We start from the raw sequence: 18942 nt of genomic DNA, 5'->3' as shown, positions 1-18942 counted from the left end.
CATATTATGCACAAAATAACAAACCTGTGGAAGTTCCAAGATAATTATGGAAAAAACCACCCGTGTCACACAAAGTTGTTTGCTTTCAGATGCTTGATTTCGGGACCTTAAAATCTAATTCTGATGTCTCGAAATCAAATTTGTGGAAAATTACTTCTTTCTCAAAAACTACGTTACTTCAGAGGGAGCCATTTCTCACAATGTTTTATACAATCAACAGCTCTTGATTGTTCATTACCAAGTAAGATTTTTATGCTAACAATTATTTTGAGTAATTACCAAACCTGTTCAGTGCCTTTAAAATCAACCTTATGATGTACTTTGTTTTGAACAGGAACACATGGATAAGGGAACTGCTTTTACCAACACCTGGTGTGACATTTAGATTGATATCAATAATTTGTAAACACTTGACAGGTGCCAGATTCTTTTATCCCAACCCTCGTAGCTAAAGCTCTAAATGCAAAACAATCCAACTGGTGACAGTTTGAATGACTTAGGAGTGGCAAGGTTTATAGGTGCATGAACTGTAATAAGAAGTATATTTCAATAATACATAATGCATAAAAAACAAGCAAGTTTAGCTGGGTGACAGGGTTGACTGGGTACCCGAGTTGACTAGACTTAAACCATAATCGATATAGATGTCACTCGAACACTACAAGGTTTGATCAGTCAAATTCACGATTAATCACAATAACAGCCCTGAGCTACCATGGCACTCCAGTAGCGTTTTCATACACGGTATCAACCTATATACCCCCGCAAAGCATCTTGCTCAAGGACACAAGTGTCACGACCGGTATTCAATGACTTAACCACCAGAACTCGAGTAGACAAATTAATGTAAACTTTTGTGATCAAAGTTGCCCTTTACAAGGAGTTGGTGTCCTTGCCCTTCAAAAAGAAAAGCATACATGCCTGCAGTAAGACTTGCTTACTTCAAGCTGAACAAACCATTTACTTTAAAGGCAGTGGACACTATTGGTAATTGTCAAAGACTACCCTTCACAGTTGGTGTATCTCAACATATGCATAACATTACAAACCTGTGAATATTTTTAGCTCAATCGGTCGTCAAAGTTGCGAGATAATAATGAAAGAAGAAAACACCCTTGTCACACGAAGTTGTGTGCGTTTAGATGGTTGATTTCGAGACCTCAAGTTCTAAATCTGAGGTCTCAAAATCAAATTCCTGGAAAATTACTTCTTTCTCGAAAACTATGGCACTTCGGAGGGAGCCGTTTCTCACAATGTTTTATACCATCAACCTCTCCCCATTACTTGTTACCAAGAAAGGTTTTATGCTAATAATTATTTTGAGTAACTACCAATAGTGTCCACTGCCTTTAACTGATGTAATCATTACATCGGGGATAAAGGATACTTACTTTTAATTTGTACCCCAGTTTGGTACATGCTATTTACAAGATTATATACCAGTGAATTTTTTTCAGCAGGACTCCGGAAAGCACCGAGTATATAGTGCTCTAAACACAATGGCATTGGGTAAAACATACAAGATAAACCCTGTAGTTATTTTCTTGATGATAGAACAAAACATGAACGCAACTAGTAATTTGTTTTCCAACTGGTTTTAACCAAAGTGTGTTGATGGTACTATTTATTTGTAAATATTTTGAAATTTATGAAATAAACCATGTGGAGTTTCATACAATTTGTTTGTTTGTTTGTTAGTTTGTTTGTTTAATACACATGCATATTTGTAATAAACAGTTACTGTCACAGGCATAATGTATACCCCCAGTCCTGCCGTCGATTTAAAAAAACTCTTCCTAACTTAAGACCGGACTTAGGACGAGTCCCAACCCTGCACTGTAGCATGCAAACATTAAGATTAATCCGAAGATAGGACGAGTTATTCGTCCTAACTCGAGATAAGACGAGTCCTAACTCTTTGTGAAATCGACCCCTGATACTTCACAGAGGCAACAAAGGCAGTTGCCCCCTGGTCACTGCCTTGGTGCCCTTGAAATGCTTAAGTAGAAATGTACAATGCGCCGTGTTTTTGACAGTGTGAGGTTGTCTCAAACATTTGTACCGCTTCCGGGGTATATTCATTCATACCCAAAACAGTTATGAAAGACTGGAACACACTATACAGACATCATATCCATTACCGACAAAAACACCCTTTAAAGGAGCCACCTCTCTAAAGCAACAACGGCAACAAAAGCGACAGAATGCCTATTAAAACTGTGCAGGACGATTCGCGTATACTCCCGCAAGTGATAAAAACACTATTAAGAGCGCCCTCACGCAGTCCAAAATACAGCACCTTTCCTTATAGGGCGCCCTCGCCCTTTCTAAAATGAAGCATACAGGCCTGTATTTCCAGAGCAATAACATCAAGACCAATCCAACGGCAGTGTCTGGAGAGACTTAAGTACCTGCTAGAACGTGGCACTATTGGTTCAGAAATTACTAAATTCCGGTTCATACTTGCAACAAACAGTTCACAACTCCAATTTGCTGCGAAAACAGCAATGTGATGTTAAAATTCGCTTAACATTCCAAGGAGTTATGAACCTGACTTAAGGTGACTAAGAAGTAGTCATATCAGTTCATAAGTACTTCCATCTGTACAAGCCTTGCGTTCGTATCCCCTGGCATTCGATATGGAAGCATTCCGGCAAATGTGATCAGAGATTTCGCTTGTTTCCTCAGGTGAGCTAGGTACTGAAAAGAGAACGACAAGAAAATATATTTAAACATGTTTCTACAAAATATATCCCAGTAATTTAACATAAAAGCATATATATGAATGCCACTTGAGATGGGAAGATGATAATAATAATTATTATTATTGTTTATTCAGCATTAAAAATAATACAAACAAACAATATCCATTCACAGAAAATTTGTACTAAAACCAAAATAAATAAAAAAGCCGAGGGATTATGCCCTGAATTAAAAAAAGCTGACCTAAAAACTGTCGCTCGAAAACGAAGGCTCTTAACAGTAAATACCAATCCCTCTGGCTACACACGTACGCAAATATATAACAAATATATACAGGTTAAAGGCACTGGACACTATTGGTTATTGTCAAAGACCAGTCTTCTAACTTGGTGTATCTCAACATATGCATAAAATAACAAACCTGTGAAAGTTTGAGCTCAATAGGTCATCGAAGTTGCGAGATAACTATGAAAGAAAAAACACTTTTGTCCCACAAAGTTGTGTGCTTTCAGATGCTTGATTTCGAGACCTCAAGTTCTAAATCCGAGGTCTCAAAATCAAATTCGTGGAAAATTACTTCTTTCTCGAAAACTACTTCACTTCAGAGAGAGCCGTTTCTCGCAATGTTTTATACTATCAACCTCTCCCCATTACTCGTTACCAAGTAAGGTTTTGTGCTAATAATTATTTTGAGTAATTACCAATAGTGTCCACTGCCTTTAACTGATGTAATCATTACATCGGGGATAAAGGATACTTACTTTTAATTTGTACCCCAGTTTGGTACATGCCATTTACAAGATTATATACCAGTGAATTTTTTTCAGCAGGACTGCTAATAATTATTTTGAGTAAATACCAAAAGTGTCCACTGCCTTTAAAGAGTACTTACTGATTCCTTTCCACCATCCTCTGATCTGATGGCAGGCAGACCCTGAGCATTCTGCAGACTGCTGTTTCGTGTCGCTCTATACTTGGAATGTAAGATGTTCATTGTGGATACCAAAATGTCTGGCATATTTCTTCTAACCTGAAATACACAAATACAACATTAATTTACATTTAGAAATACAAGTATATACAGCAAGACCAATTCATACACAGTGATTTTACTGGTTAATGTTTGTTGTTCTGTAAACCACCTACCTCATCTGTGTATTGTTTGAAGGCATTGACTTTGTCATCCACTGTGTCTGGAGTGAGAGGTACCAGCTGTAGAGTGTCAATCGTCTGCAATGAAAACAAGATCAACAATGAACAAAACTCAGATTTAAATCACAACATTTACAATCACAACTTTATCCAATCCTAGAGCCCAACAACCCCATCTCATTCATAAAACAACCCCATCTCATTCATAAAATAATTGCTTGATGTGTGCTTGGAATCTCAGGAATACTTTAGGGGATTTGAGGACAAGAGGAAAATAATGTCTTAAAGGCACTGGAAAATAGTGGTAGTTACTCAAAATAATTTTAGGTGCACAAATTTACTTGGCCACGAGCAACGAAGAGCTGTTTATAGTATACAACTTTGTGAGAAACGGCTCCCTCTGAAGTAACGTAGTTTTTGAGAAAGATGTTATTTCTCACTTAAATAATAAAAATACTTCAGGCCTGAATTAGGCATCTGAAAACACCCAATTTTGTGTAACAATGTTTTTTTCTTTTCTTTCATTATTCTTTTGCATCTCCGATGACCAATTGAGTCCAAATTTTCACAGACTTATTTTATGCATATATGTATGTTGAGATACACTAAGTGAGAATACTGGTCTTTGAGAATTCCCGAACGTGTCCAGTGCCTTTAAAGTATGGAAATATTGAGGAGTACCCTCAGCCTCCATATCAGGCATGGTAGAAGAAAACAAGCCATTATAAAAAAATAAAATCAAAACAACAAAGCTAAAGAACCGTAAGCCTTCATCCTGATATCTTACCGCCAGAGCCCTATCTAGATCTCTGCTATGATACTGATCAAAGTACGTCATTAGGTCCAAGAGAAGATGAAATGACTTGGTGTTGGATTGGTTGCCTGTGATTGACTGCGCCTGGAATCTGTTGGGAGTAAAACAAACAAAAACGTTATTTCAAAACTCAGTGTCTGAACTACAATATATATCAATTATGAGTACTTACAGTAAACAAATGAACCGTTATTCAAAACCCAATGTCTTAACTAAAATATCTCTTACTACATTTATATTCCTATCTGGGAACTCATTGCTTGTATTTTTCAAACTTGATTTATCCGACCGCAGTCTCGGGTGCTCCGTTAGGCATAAAATAAAAAAATGTTATGTTGGCGTAACCCGACCGACCCTAAAAATACGGCCGACCCTGGATATTTTTTATTTTTCAAGGGAAGAAATTTAATGATGAAAATCTTTTTAAATTAGTTATAAATACGTTAAAACCATTTCTGACTGTTTCTCACTGTTGACTGATGCTCCCGCACGTGGAACTTGCATGACTTGCACAATGTTGCACCATAACTTTCTCTATGGTTGCACCAACGATCAAACGTGCACATGCAGCAGAAGATTACGCAGGCTCTACAACAATGTACATACATGTACATCCGGAGGAATTCGTTAGATGCACCATTGGTTTATGGCTCGGTTGGTACATGTATAGTCGTGTCCCAGACTCCCACTATACTGCTCTGCGTTTTACAATGGTGAATACACGGGCTGCTTTCTTGGAAGTCTGGTTCTATGAGCGTGAGGGCAGCCTCGCTACCCCGGCAGCGCGCCGTATTGCCCGCTAGAGCTGTGCGTACGTCTCTTACCCCAGGAACGAGGTTGGCGCGTGAGGGCTCTCTACATGAAAAATATGGTAGCCTCGTCCTAGACTGTTGCACGGCGCAATGGAGCCCGGTTCCGAAGGGTACAGTGTTTCCATCAAGGGAAAATGTGTATCTGCTGTAAATTTTGATCATTTACAGTGGATAAATTTAAGTCAACAGCTGAAGGTAAAAGGAAGAATTGGGTAATTTTCGTTACAGAAGTCCAGTCCTTCTCTGGATGTCACTCTGTTCATTCTGTACTGTATTGTTCTTTAATGTAAGACACATTTTGTATTGACCATTCATCATTACTTTTCTGTATGTATGAAAGTATGAATGGAAACAAAACAAACAAACAAACAAACAAACAAACATCATAAGTGCGTATTTATGGGTTTTTTTTCTTCTAAAATGACTGGAAAACGCTAACGTTACCTTTCAGCAATAGCCACTGCTAGTTTATGTAATCTGTGTCTAGAAGACTGTGGACTCTTAGGCATTGACACAATCGGACTCAGCAGACGATTCAAAATCTCTAACACCTTATCAGCATTCTGAAACAGAGACATCAATCAATCAATCAAAGGTCATTTGTAGAGGGCCAAAATCAAAGTTTGTTCTAAGGCGCATCAGGAGCACTGCATGAGTGGTTGAACACATCTTTAAGATGCAAATGTTTAAAACCTTTTTTTTAAACCGTGACAGCCCCTATAGATGGATTGCATTACTGAATAGGCGCCATCATACTTTTCCATTGTTTTACCTCAAAGATGGCGGTTGATGACGCATATTGCGACCCATCTATTCAATTTGTAATCCTAGTGTTATGTAGAAAGATTTATTATCAAAAAGAAAGTTGAAAAAAAAAAAAAAACATCCAAAATAATACACAGTTGGTGCTCAGAAATCTAGTATTGTACTGCCCTCAGCCCCCCGGCTCAGTGACCTAATAAAAGGTCCCCTGAGCCAAGGGTCCCTGTGTTGTCTAGCATTGCAAAGCGAGTCTGGTACCCAGACTACCACCATGCTACGAGCGCAAGGATAGCTATCATCATGGGGCAAGAGAAAACTTTCATCTCTTAAGCCGAAAATTATTTTTTGTGTCATTGTTATCAAACGATTTATCAAAAACTTCAGCACCTCAGCAAGTAATTTCAAGGGAAGCTTTCTACCATCATTATCTTCAAATAAGTTTAATGTAAATCTGTTGACATTGTGTCGTACAAAAAATGCCAAAACTCTTTAAAATTAAACAATACTCACACTTGCAAGATCATACAGCTTCACAGCGTCTTCAAATAAACCCTTTGCCTCGGTGTCTTTGGCGACCGTTTCCAAGATCTGCTGAGTGTTGACTTGGAATTTATCCACAGCTCCTGGTCGTCTGGTTCCGTCCTCCCCGAGACGACCGAGGAGGGCATCAAACTCTCTGGTCTCTATTACCATCTCACTCAGGCATTTTATGAACAGATTCTCACCTTTAGAATCCTTCAATCCTCTGGTGGAGATTAGAAAATGGAAAAAAAATAGGAAAACATATTCAGCTTTGTACATTTGGTTTGCGGTAACACCATGTGTGTATCTACTTGCCAAACCAAATATACATTGATACCTCACCATGCAATGCCTCAAATCCTATATATTCAGCTTTGTCAACCACAACAAAACATAAATGTGGAAAACTCGGCCCAAATAGTATACTATTGCTTTTGAGTGTTAGAATGGAGCAAAAAGAGAATGATTATCATTCATATAATAGATATTCTTAAAGGCCCTGGACAGATTTGGTAATTACTAAAAAAAATATATATTAGCATAAAAGCTTACTTTGTAACGAGCAACGAAGAGCTTTTGATATTATAAAACATTGTGAGAAACGGCTCCCTCTGAAGTAACGTAGTTTCTGAATAAGAGGCAATTTCTCAAAAAATAGTATTTAAATCTGAAAAAGACCACAGGCCTGAAGCCTTTCTCAGGCATCTGGGGTATCCCCACATGCTTAAAATAACAAACCTGTGAAAATTTGGGTTCAATTGTTATCGAAGTTGCAAGAGAATAATGAAAGAAAAAACATCCTTGTTGCACAACTTTGTGCTGAAGTCTTTTATTATTAATGAGTGAGAAGTTACCTCTTTCTCAAAAACTACATTTTGTAATACTCCAGAGGGAGCAGTTTCTCTCAATGTTTTATATTATCAACCTCTCCCCATTGCTCGTTACCTAGTAAGTTTTTATGTTAATAATTATTTTGAGTAATTACCAATAGTGTCCAGTGCCTTTAAGAGACGAGGAAAGCCATGTATCAAACCATGAGATTAACAAACCTGAGAATGTAGAAATACTGTAGAGCTTCTCTAGGGTCAGTGTTCTCAAACTTAGATGTATACATGCTGATCAGACGAGCTAAATTGAGTCTTCGAATAGGAGCTGGATCATCTACATGTTTACTCACTGTGGTAGAATATACAGACGAGTGTAGGAGTAATGATTGGTACAAATAAAGGGGATTGTATATTGAGCTGCTGGCATGAGTTCAATTCAATGGGACACTTTTAAGATGCTAGGTGGCAGCAGACTTACCAGGTAAATCCTTTGTTCTTAGTTATGTTCGCATGCTCAGAACTACGTCAACAATGGAAATTTATCTGGTAAAAGCCGAGCTGTAGTCGGTCGTGCAATGGAAATCTTGACGCGCGATCATAACAAGACACAGCTTTCAGGGCTCAGTCCAAGGATCGCACGCAAGATTTCCATCGCGCGACCGACTATAAACCGGCCTTTAGTCTGCTGTCACCTAGCGTTCAAAGACTCCCAGTGCTTTCTTTGGGTTTATTGTACAATAATAAAACAAATATAATTTGACTATATTACAAAAAAAACGAACACGTCAAGTTTACAACGATATTACAGTAAAAATGGGCAGATTAAGAAGGATTGAAAGATCAAAAGGACAAAACACTCACACAGAAATTCTTTTTTTAATATGATGGTAAATCTGTACTCACTACAGGTTAGGGTGAAAAATCCTAAATAACTACGTACTTTATTATCTTCAAGTACGCGCTAATCCTCCAATCAGATTCGCAGAATGGAGTGGTGATAAAAACCTATATTGCACGGCTAATATCACTACCATGCGTCTTGTGTGTTCTTTGTCACGCGCCAAGTTTGCTTGAAGATAAATACGTTATCACACGCGCGCTCGTGGAAATAAGGAAAATATAGCGCGTCTGTGTCCCATATCCAACGAGGGTGAAGGCCTCGTTGGATATGGGACACAGAAGCGCTATATTTCTCCGTATTCCACTCGCGCTTGTGTGATAACTTATAATATCAACAACATGAACAAAGACAGAGGGTACTAAAGTAACTGAACTGAACTTCAGAAGAAAGACTATTATTACATAATCAAGAACAAATAAAGCAAAAGAAACTTACAAACTTGCGTCTGAATGTTCTGTGGTAGAATCAGCAATCCCATCTCATACAACGCAATAGCAACGTGTACGGCATGACAGCGTAACCTGACATCAGAGCGCGATAAGAACTCGATAGCGGCCTCAAACTGGCCACATAGAAACAGAACCTGGAAGTAGAGATATGGGTTCTGGTTTGCGCTGAAATGAGTCTCGCCGTACTCCTCAAGAAGAAGGACTTGAAGTTGCTGTAGAGTCAGACGATCTGAGGCGATAGGACCGGTTGAGTCCTCTCCAAAACTCACTTGACTTAGCTGAAGACAAACGTAGTAATAATAATATTAATAAACAGCAATTGTAGAGCGCATTCTGGATCACAGATCCCTCGATGCACTTAAGGCTATATTTACAAAGAATCGCTACAGACTAAAGTAACAGGTCAGTTGTGTACAAAGATCAAAAATATAGAACACTAAAACTTACTTAAGAAGAAAAATGGCTCAAAGAGTAAAAACCACATTTATTTTACACAACTTATTTCGAAACCTGACCAGAAAAGTGACAAGCTAAGAAACACACAATCAGTAGGCCTACACTAGAAAACTAAGTAAATAAACACACCATTAGAGCTAAAACACAAACGGGGACTTTCTATACGCACGATTTGAAAACTACTAAAAAATACAAAAAGAAATCCATTTAAAATTATATACCCAAACTTGCTGTCTAAATGTTAACTTGTTCTCAATATAGAGTTCAAGAAGTAATATAAGATCAATTACTAATTTAGGTAAAACTGGGATAGAATCATGAGGAAAACACATTGAATAGTAAAAGATACAAACAACAATAATTCTATATACAAATTAAGTGTTCATAATAAAGTACAAAATTAGTACAAAATAAGATCACAAGAAGGCAATAAAAAGTTGGATAAAAATGCAAAGAACAAACATTAGAAAGTCAAGCAATGGTAACACCACACACAAAAAAAGTAACAAATTCCAGTGAACAAAAGAACACAGCACAACCATGGTGGAAAAACATGGCAAACTGTTAAAAACAAAATTTGAAACTTAATCACCGAGTAAATAAACATCAGCACACACTCCAAAATCAGACCAGCTAGAACAGCCCAAATCAGTCATTCCAGTTCACACTTCGACCAAAATCAGTCAAACGTGGCCCAATATGACAAACCAACGCCGACCTGACCAGTCTAGCTCTAGTAACATGAAGTGTACAATTTTTATTTTAATGCAAGTCACCAGACACACAAGGCCTGAAGGCCACTTCAAGGTGCGAGCAACAATCAATTCTTTTTTACCAGAAGCCGTTGCCAACTACTCATGGGGCTGAAATAGGGTTACTCCCTTTACAGTCCATACAGATGTAGGCTTGGGTATCATCCATCAGAAGTCTGGCTAATAGAGCAAAAAGCACTACCTCCCCAACTTTATGAAGCAATCATGGTTAAGTGTCTTGCTTAAGGACACCAGCGTCTTGACCAGGACTCAAACCCACACTCTGCTGATCAAACACCAGAGCTTGAATTCGGTGCTCTTAACCACAATAGAAAGAGTTGAAATGTTTACAAACCTTGATCCACAGGTAATCCTCTGTCTTTGTAGCAACTTCAAAATGACTGTCTGCCGTGTCACAATATCCAATCAGGCAGTAAACAGCTCTGTTTAGGGGAACAACAATAATTGATCATCATACTAAACTAACATCAAACACAATGCAACTATAGTGACAATACATCAAATGATTTTAAAAAAATCGGTTTAAAAAGCAATTATCAACAACAAAAACCAACAGGAAAAAAATAGGCGGATATAATAAATCACACAAAAGTGTGTATGACTTCTTCAGTCTCCAAACGACTTAATTACACTGGCCAAATACAATACAACGAAATACTTTTTTAAGAGCCAAAACCTTTCCTAAAAAAAGAAACAAGTAGATTATTAAATGTTGTAATGGTTCAAACTTAACTATCTGCGAATGCGAAGCAAATTTTGCCATCACATTGCTGTTTTCGCAGTGAATGTTTTGCAGGAGTTGAGCACAAGTCAACTGATGCGAATTATTTGTTGCGAATTGTGACATCAAAATTCGTATTTGCATATCGCAGGAAGTTTGAACTGGGCTTCACCTAAAGAAAAAAAAATTCTGTTTCAAAAACTAATCAAAGTTCAAGCATATTAGTCTTGTATTGCCCTCAACCCCCCGGCTCAGTGACCTAACAAAAGGTCCCCTGAGCCAAGGGTCCCTGTGTTGTCTAGCATTGCATAGCGAGTCTGGTACCCAGAGTCCCACCATGCTACGAGCGCAAGGATTGCTATCATCATGGGGCATCACACTTATTCTTACTATAGTCTAATGATACATATCATTACATAAATCTAAAGCACATGTATACAACATAGGCTTGCTGTAAAGATATTGAAAATGCAAGCCAACAGATGGATTGGACTCACGTCATTGACCACCATCTTTGATGAAATGTGCTCGTATGCAAGGCTATCATTGGCCGAGAGTTGGGCACAGCGCGTACATGAGTGCACTTTTTGCATTGTTTACCATCAAATATGGCGGTAGATGCAATCCATCTATTACAATACAATACAAACATCAATTCTAAAAGTATGCCAATTTGTACATTGAGTTGGCAATTGGAGTACAAAGTAATACAAACGTAAATTGTAAGAGTTTGTCAATTTGCATAAAGAGTAGCTAACCTTTTGTATGCATCTGGGCTGTTTCTCACAGATCGTCTGTAACTGATACGTAGTCTTGTCTGCATGTCTGGAGACAGCCTTAATAGACAAATACGAAAAAAAAGAGAAACAAATTAAATATTGCAATCAGTCCGTGTTAAATAAAGACATAATAGTCTAGATTTTTATTCTTAATTCAATTCAATTAATTCAAAGTAATGTTTATTTCCACATAACACCATCAAAAAGTACAGTCAATACTATACGAATGTGGAGGCACGTTCAAATAAGCGGGGCTTGTCAAGGAGCCTTCAAAACTAAACAAAACAACAGCTTTATAATAGACGAAGAAACAAAATAAACCAAATAACACCTACCACAAGTACAACAAGCAACAATAACAGTGTGTGTAACATGTACATCAATAACTAGCCTACTAGTAACAGTAGTAAGATGAGAAATAATTCAATCGGGAGGGGGGGGGGGGGGGTTCCAAGCAATATATTTCATGTTTTTGTTTAAAAGATCTTACCTTCTGTCATCATTTTCCATGTAGCCTCTCAGGTATTCTTCAAACTGCCCGAGATCTTGACTGGAAAGGAGAAAAAACCAACAGTTTAAATAATGTTTTTAATTTTCAATGATTTTGCCATAAGATTTTATTTATAATCCCCAGGATAACCACAATTTTTTTTGCTAAATAAATACTTTGTTTTAAAAATGTTTTGGATTTCATGAAGATGGAGAGTAAGACTTACGAGGCTCTTCGGACGGCATGCAGTACGGCATCCAGACTCCCACAGCGAAGACAGTAGTAAATGACTGGCCATACAGGCTGTCCATCAACTTCACCGTCCTAAACCAAGAATACAAAACCAAATTTGTATTTAAGTTAAATCATATTCATTGGAACATCAGTAACTAACTGAAAATTAACACGACAAATTAAACAACAGGCAAGCAAACAAATGAAAGACAAGGTTGGGGAAATAAAGATAGTAATGAGTGAAAGACATGGGATTTGAGGCATTGCATGGTGAGGTATCAATATATATTTAAGATGTTACATTTTGCATCGGGGATAAAGACTTTTTTTTTTTTTTACCCATACACCGATATGTGTTAGCACTGTAAATTAAGTACTTTCCCCCCCGAGTCCTGTGAAAAAATATCACAGGCATGTTACTCGGGTGGGATTTGAACCCTTGACCCTTGCAATTCTAGAGCAGTGTCTCACCAACTAGACTACCGAGGTTGCCCAGTAGCTAGAGGCTATATATTTTGGTTTGTGGTAACACCATGTGTGTATCTACTTCCTAGGTAGATTATGTTCTTTGGAGAACTTGTCTTTCATTATGTTCTACTACCTGCTTATTAACTACTACCTAGGCGGAAGGTAGAAAATCGGTCGTACTACTATTTTTGGTTGAGTGGATCCAGGGGACTTCTCGCTATGTACTTCACCACCGCAACGGTTTGACAAGCTTCCTCTAGTCATCGTCATGAGAAATACATTCTTACCTCTAATCCTGGTATAGGATGAAGTAACTTCACTTTGAGAAACCCTTGGACCAAGTGATACGTTCCTGGGATTCCACCAACTTGAGCTCGCTGGAGATTCTCACCAACGATCGTACGAATGTAAGTCAAGTAGCTGAAAATAGTGAAAAACATCAACATTATTATGGAGGCTTCTTGTAAACTCACGACGATCAAGTGGTCAGGTTCACTGAAACTAAGCTCTGGTGTTGTCAGCAGCAGAGTGTTGGTTCGAATCATGGTCATGACACTTGTGCCCTTGGTTATGACACTTGTGCCCTTGAGCAAGGCACTTAACCATAACAAATTGCTTTGTAAAAAGTTGGAGAGGTATTGCATTGTGTTCTACCAGCCAGTCTCCTAGTGGATGATACCCACCACTACATCCTTTACGGACTGTGAAGGGGGTAACCCTGTTTCAGCCTCAGGAGTAGGTTACATTGTTTCCCTGGTGACAGTTGATTTGGGTTGATATGATAGCCCAAATCAATTTAGTGTTGCCCTCAACTACATGAGGCCGTTCGACATTGTGAGTTAGGTGATATATTTTCTTTACAGAAATCTTAAACCTTATACTGACACAGACCAAGCATCTTAAACCCGATATTGACAGACTTTAAAGTCTAAAATAATGTCTCCACCTGGTCTCAAGGTAAGATCGAGCTTGACGAATCAACGACATCTGCATTTCTTGTGAGCATCTTGTCTGGATTGCATCTCTTGATGATATTAGCGGAATTGATGACATCTCACGCACCATTGCCCAAAGTTCACTCACACGCTATTTGGCATAAAAACAATTTTGAGATTTTGTTAAACATTCCTCTTGAACATGCATTGACCAAACATGGCCTAGTTTACAGTAATGCCCCCTGGTCACTGCCTTGGTGCTCCAGTACAAATTTACAATTTCCTCATAGGGTGCCCTTTACCAATGAGGAGAAAATGCCTTGGTGCCCTTGCCCTTTCAAAAGACTGAATCTCAGATTTAAAGATGCTATGTCAGATTTTTGGCCCAAAACATTAAAAAACAGATTTTTGGGGGTAAATGGTATTTCAAAGAGTATAACCCGCTCTAACGTAAAAAAAGTTTAACTTTTACTTTTTAATGGTCAGGAACCATGACAAAAATTTAAAATGTTTCTTATAAAGCACATAAGAATTGGTCACATGATATATTGTCGGGATCCCGACAAAATATAATTTTGAGCACTTTATTTCACTGCTACTAATAATTGGCGGACTTTTTCGAGGAATGGCTCAAATGAAAGCTTGTAACTTTCTCGACCCCCATCAAAATACCTATTGAATTTTAAATCAAAATTTTTGGGTCAAATCTGCAAAAAATCTGACATAGCATCTTTAAGGGTGTGATGAAAACTCCTAAGTATTAATAATGAGTATTAATAATGAGTATTAATAATGAGTATTAATAATGAGTATTAATAATGAGTATTAATAATGAGTATTAATAATGAGTATTAATAATGAGTATTAATAATGAGTATTAATAATGAGTATTAATAATGAGTATTAATAATGAGTATTAATAATTTGGTTGTGCAAATTAAAGAGTTGACTGTACCCACCTTGTCATCAAACTGATGGCTGACTTGCTCAAAATCATGGATGAGATTGGGTCGGATTCCTCCATGTACGACCTTGTCATTATACAAATACACCTGAATGAAATAAACAAAAGTAAAAAACAAATAAATGTAGCTACTCCAAGCAATTCATTCACAGTAAATTACCGCGGCCAAGTGGTTAGACTGCAGGACTTGCAATTGCAAACAAACAAACAAACAGTAATAAGCACAACAAAAACACAGGGCGTCTGCCTACTTCCTTCTTTTACAGTAAACAAGCACAACATACACAAAGGGTGGCGGCAGTGGATTTTCAGTCCCTACTAGACTGTGTGGGTTTTCCCTGAAATTATTCTCTGGGGTTTCTCCTCCCACATCTAAAACTGAAACTTCTTCATCATCTTCTCTTCTCGTTTGGCTCTAATAAGAGCATTGAGAATATTGATTCAGATCCAGATCCAGATTTTAACAAGGATCTATAATCACCTGTCGTGCATAGGCCATCTCAATGCTATCCATGGCACTTCGGCCCTCCATACCAACGGTCTCATTCAACATGGACTCCGTCTCAGGTCCAATATCAATCATGTCTTCTCCGGTACTAATCAAAGCGTTCAGAATCTTCTGTCTCTCCTCCTGCCATTCGGACTGCATGGTCTCCCAGAATCGCTTCTCGGTCTGCTGTAATGTCTACAAATTAATGAGCAATACTGTCAGAAAGAATACACTATAAACAATAGTAAACTTGCAGGTACAACCATGTAATAATTCTCTTTTGAAGGAGTGTTGGCTCTTTGGCTTTGAAAAGACCCGGTTCGAACAGTGTACTTTTTAAATCTTTTTTTTTTTAATGGAAGTTCACCCAAAACAAGGCTAAAGTATAACGATGAGAATAAGCAGAAATATTGTGTGATGGAATACACTGTGTACAGCAACGGTGGGCAGTGCCAGGCGGGCCTGCCCAGGACTACACATTAATCGCTAAAGCACTCTGAGCAAAATACACTGTTGCCACCCAGCACAGATTTACATTGATAGCAAAGCATTTAATGTTCAAGGTTCTCCACTGGGCTCTCGACTAGTAAAGTGATTAAGTTCACTTCACTGAGAGTCCTTGACTTCACAACCAGAATAAATTAAATTAAATTAAACAGTCTGCGACACTCCCTCACACGCATACAAAATATTTGTTTTAAGAAAAATTATCTAAAATTGCAGACTTACATTTTTCTTGGTCTCCTGAATGACTGCAAGGACAGCATTTTCTCTCTCATTTCTAAGAAAACTCTGCAAAATAAACATCAGCTTTATGAAATTAAATCTTGCGAAAGAGGTTGTAATGACTGCTCATTTAATTTCAATCATAGAATTCTAGTTAGAACAACTGGCCAATCAACGCAAACAAGAGAAGAATAACTGAACCTACAGAGATTGTTTATAGTTTTCACTGGTTTGTCGGCATGTGTGTTACGACAGCAGCCATGTTTCTTCAGTCGCTTTTTTTCTATGCCAAAATGTGGAAGTAAAAGTTCAGCATCATCAGTGCGTTTTTCGTTTTTACTAGTGGTTTTCTTCAACATTAAAAATGTCATCATTTTGTTGTTAAATGTCATCGCTTCGTCAAGTTAGTGTTTGCCTGTTTTGTATGTCCTGAACATTCGGAGAGACCAGAAACTTTCCCAAATCCAGAAGTAATCATGTCAAGTTCCAGTGCAGGGAGAAAGTCTGTCGAGTCAGAATTGTAAGTCAGTCTCTGACATTAATAATTACTACAAGCTATTTAGTGAACACAAAGCACAATCAAATGTTCAGTTGGTGAGTGAGATTCCCCACTCTACATCAACAGTAATGCACTGAAAACACAACAAAAATAGGAGAAACCTTAAAACTGTAACTGCACCCCGTTATTACCTGTATATCTGTATCAGCAATTGGCTCCAGCGGCTCAAATGTTTTGGTGGTGCTGAGCGTTTCAAGTCTCTGTGAAATCCTTGGAACATCAATCCCTTTGGATCCTAGAAGAATTGAACTGTTGCAAGAGGAAACCAAAAATAAATTTATAGTTTTTCAATGTTTGTACATTCCTACAAGGTACGGTCAATAAGGACCACACTGACCGTTTTTTGAGTCGCCAATATCACTGAAGAAGAGATATCTGTACCACACAAACATCTGGCTCAAAACGAACGTCTTTCACTTTGAGCACTAGGACCCGCCTGCAATTTTCAAATTAAACTCTGTAAACTCAAAGTTATACGCATTGTTTTCTCCCACTATAGCCTGACTAATGACTTTCACACATGTACTTATCCCCAACTTTTTGAACAAGTATTTTTTTGCTTGCAGTCTTTTAAAGTTTAATTTGATAAACTTTGAACAGATTTTACGTAGACAATGTGCATAATTTCCCTTTTCTTGTTCCTTCATATTGTTACTGGGCATTTTCCAGTTTGTTAATTATTAATTGTTTTTTCTCGTAAATTGTCATGCAACTTGACTTTTTAGTCACAATGTGATAATGCTAATAAAATGTACCAATATACCAATATATACACAAATATTTTTTTAGGAAAGTGAATGATAAAAAGAATTCCTCACGCTTTAACATCTGCTGCATCAGGAGCCCCTACTTGTGCCGTCTTTGTCCATAAGCGCTGGCTGGATTCCATAATCTGATGTAGATTACGCTCCACCCGCGGCAACTCAGCTCCACTATCTACATTGGCGGTCAGCTGTTCAGCGTCACGCAGTAGATCACCAAATCCATCGGTATCCATGTTGGATGGTGGTGTTCGTCTGAAGCTGTAATTTTCAGATATCAAAACAATTATTTAAAAATAATGTTTTTCAAATATTTTGGGAGAAATTTTTAGAACTATAATATAAACACAACTTTACTAAACTTTCTGTCAAACTTCAGCTGTTTGTAAGGAATTATATGAAAAAAATTAAGGTGCATGCAGCTATAGACTACCCATAATGCATTAAGCATTTTGTTGTTTTTTTGGGTCATAGAATACATAGCAAATTGCCAATTCCCATCCTTTTTTTTAATGATCATGTGTAGGGGCCCACAATACAATAGTTCGCTGGCTGGGACGCTACGCTCGTCAGGCTAGAGCATCAACATTTTCTTAATGGGCGAAAAACGCCCCAATCCTGTTCTTGGTCCTGACTTTGTGCTGTCGGATCAGCTTGGCCTTAAAATGTCAATAATGCGATGCTATTGCTAATTCCCCCCCCCCAATTTATTTTTGTACAATTATTTTTATCAAATTTTTATTTTAAAAGCAATCGCACAACATCGGCACACAGCATTGTCCAAAGGCCCACACTTCGTGTAGGCCTATCACAACTTTTATATAAAAAAAACCTGTGAAAACTTCAGCTCAATCGGTCATCGGAGTCGGGAGAAAATATTGGGAAAACCCACACCCGTGTTTCCGCACGTTTCGCCGTATGATGACATGTGTTTAAAATAAATCCGTTATTCTTGATAATTTTTTTAATGTTTTCTCAAAAAGTAAAGTATTTCATCATCATGGAATAATATTTCACAGTTTGGCGTTACCTTCTGTAAACCTAAGTTATTTGTAAAAAAAAAATTTTGTTCAGAAAGTGTCCAAAACGAAAACAAATAGTATAAACAATAAATCATTACTATTCCTGGTTATTTATTAAGCTAACGGAAGTATAGTCATTGTGTGTGGTGTCCAAGTAAGTACCGTGGCCATGGGCTTAACTTCAAATCCATACCGTCAGCCGTACCGTCAGCCGTACCGTCAGCCGTACCGTCAGCCGTACCGTGGCAGTACCGTGGCAGTACCGTGGCAGTACCGTGGCAGTACCGTGGCAGTACCGTGGCAGTACCGTGGCAGTACCGTGGCCGTACCGACCGCCGTCAGTCGACCATTTCGACCCCATCCCATGTGACCGAGGTCGGTACGGAACTCAACTCCGGCTCGGTCAATTTCTTCATAACAATCTTAATTTATAGTTTTATACGTTACTTCCTGAGTTCCTTATATGCTCTAAATTTACCTTTGAAAAGTAAGGTAACTCACCGAACCAGAATAACAAGTTCAAATGCTAGGTGTTCAGCCTGATTTACCGACAATATTTAAGTAGAAATCTCCAGCACAAACGACTGAGTTTGCCATACACACACAACTCTTTAGAAACGAA

General features: G+C 38.0%; 1 protein-coding gene across 2 annotated transcripts; it reads right to left on the bottom strand.

Annotated features, from left to right (window-relative positions):
• Positions 1-1945: 1945 nt before the first annotated feature.
• Positions 1946-18942, bottom strand: LOC117289661 (nuclear pore complex protein Nup93-like). 2 transcript variants are annotated; one of them, XM_033770883.1, is made up of 20 exons: positions 18799-18942; positions 17356-17559; positions 16669-16786; positions 15982-16044; positions 15244-15447; positions 14758-14850; positions 13810-13949; positions 13151-13283; positions 12388-12485; positions 12162-12221; positions 11651-11728; positions 10506-10593; positions 8929-9220; positions 7815-7941; positions 6754-6988; positions 5926-6044; positions 4643-4760; positions 3850-3933; positions 3596-3733; positions 1946-2700 (listed from the first exon to the last, which is right to left on the bottom strand). In XM_033770883.1, the coding sequence occupies exons 2-20, from the start codon at positions 17532-17534 to the stop codon at positions 2581-2583; spliced, it is 2487 nt and encodes an 828-aa protein (XP_033626774.1). In that variant the 5' UTR covers positions 17535-17559; positions 18799-18942; the 3' UTR covers positions 1946-2580. The 2 variants fall into 2 exon arrangements, with proteins under 2 accessions (XP_033626774.1, XP_033626773.1); XM_033770882.1 differs by having other exon boundaries at positions 18822-18942.

The sequence above is a fragment of the Asterias rubens genome, chromosome 4 (genome assembly GCF_902459465.1).
Source record: "Asterias rubens chromosome 4, eAstRub1.3, whole genome shotgun sequence".
Taxonomy (NCBI): domain Eukaryota; kingdom Metazoa; phylum Echinodermata; class Asteroidea; order Forcipulatida; family Asteriidae; genus Asterias; species Asterias rubens.
The sequence above is the reverse complement of the archived record's forward strand: the minus strand, read 5'-3'. Positions and strand labels throughout refer to the sequence as shown.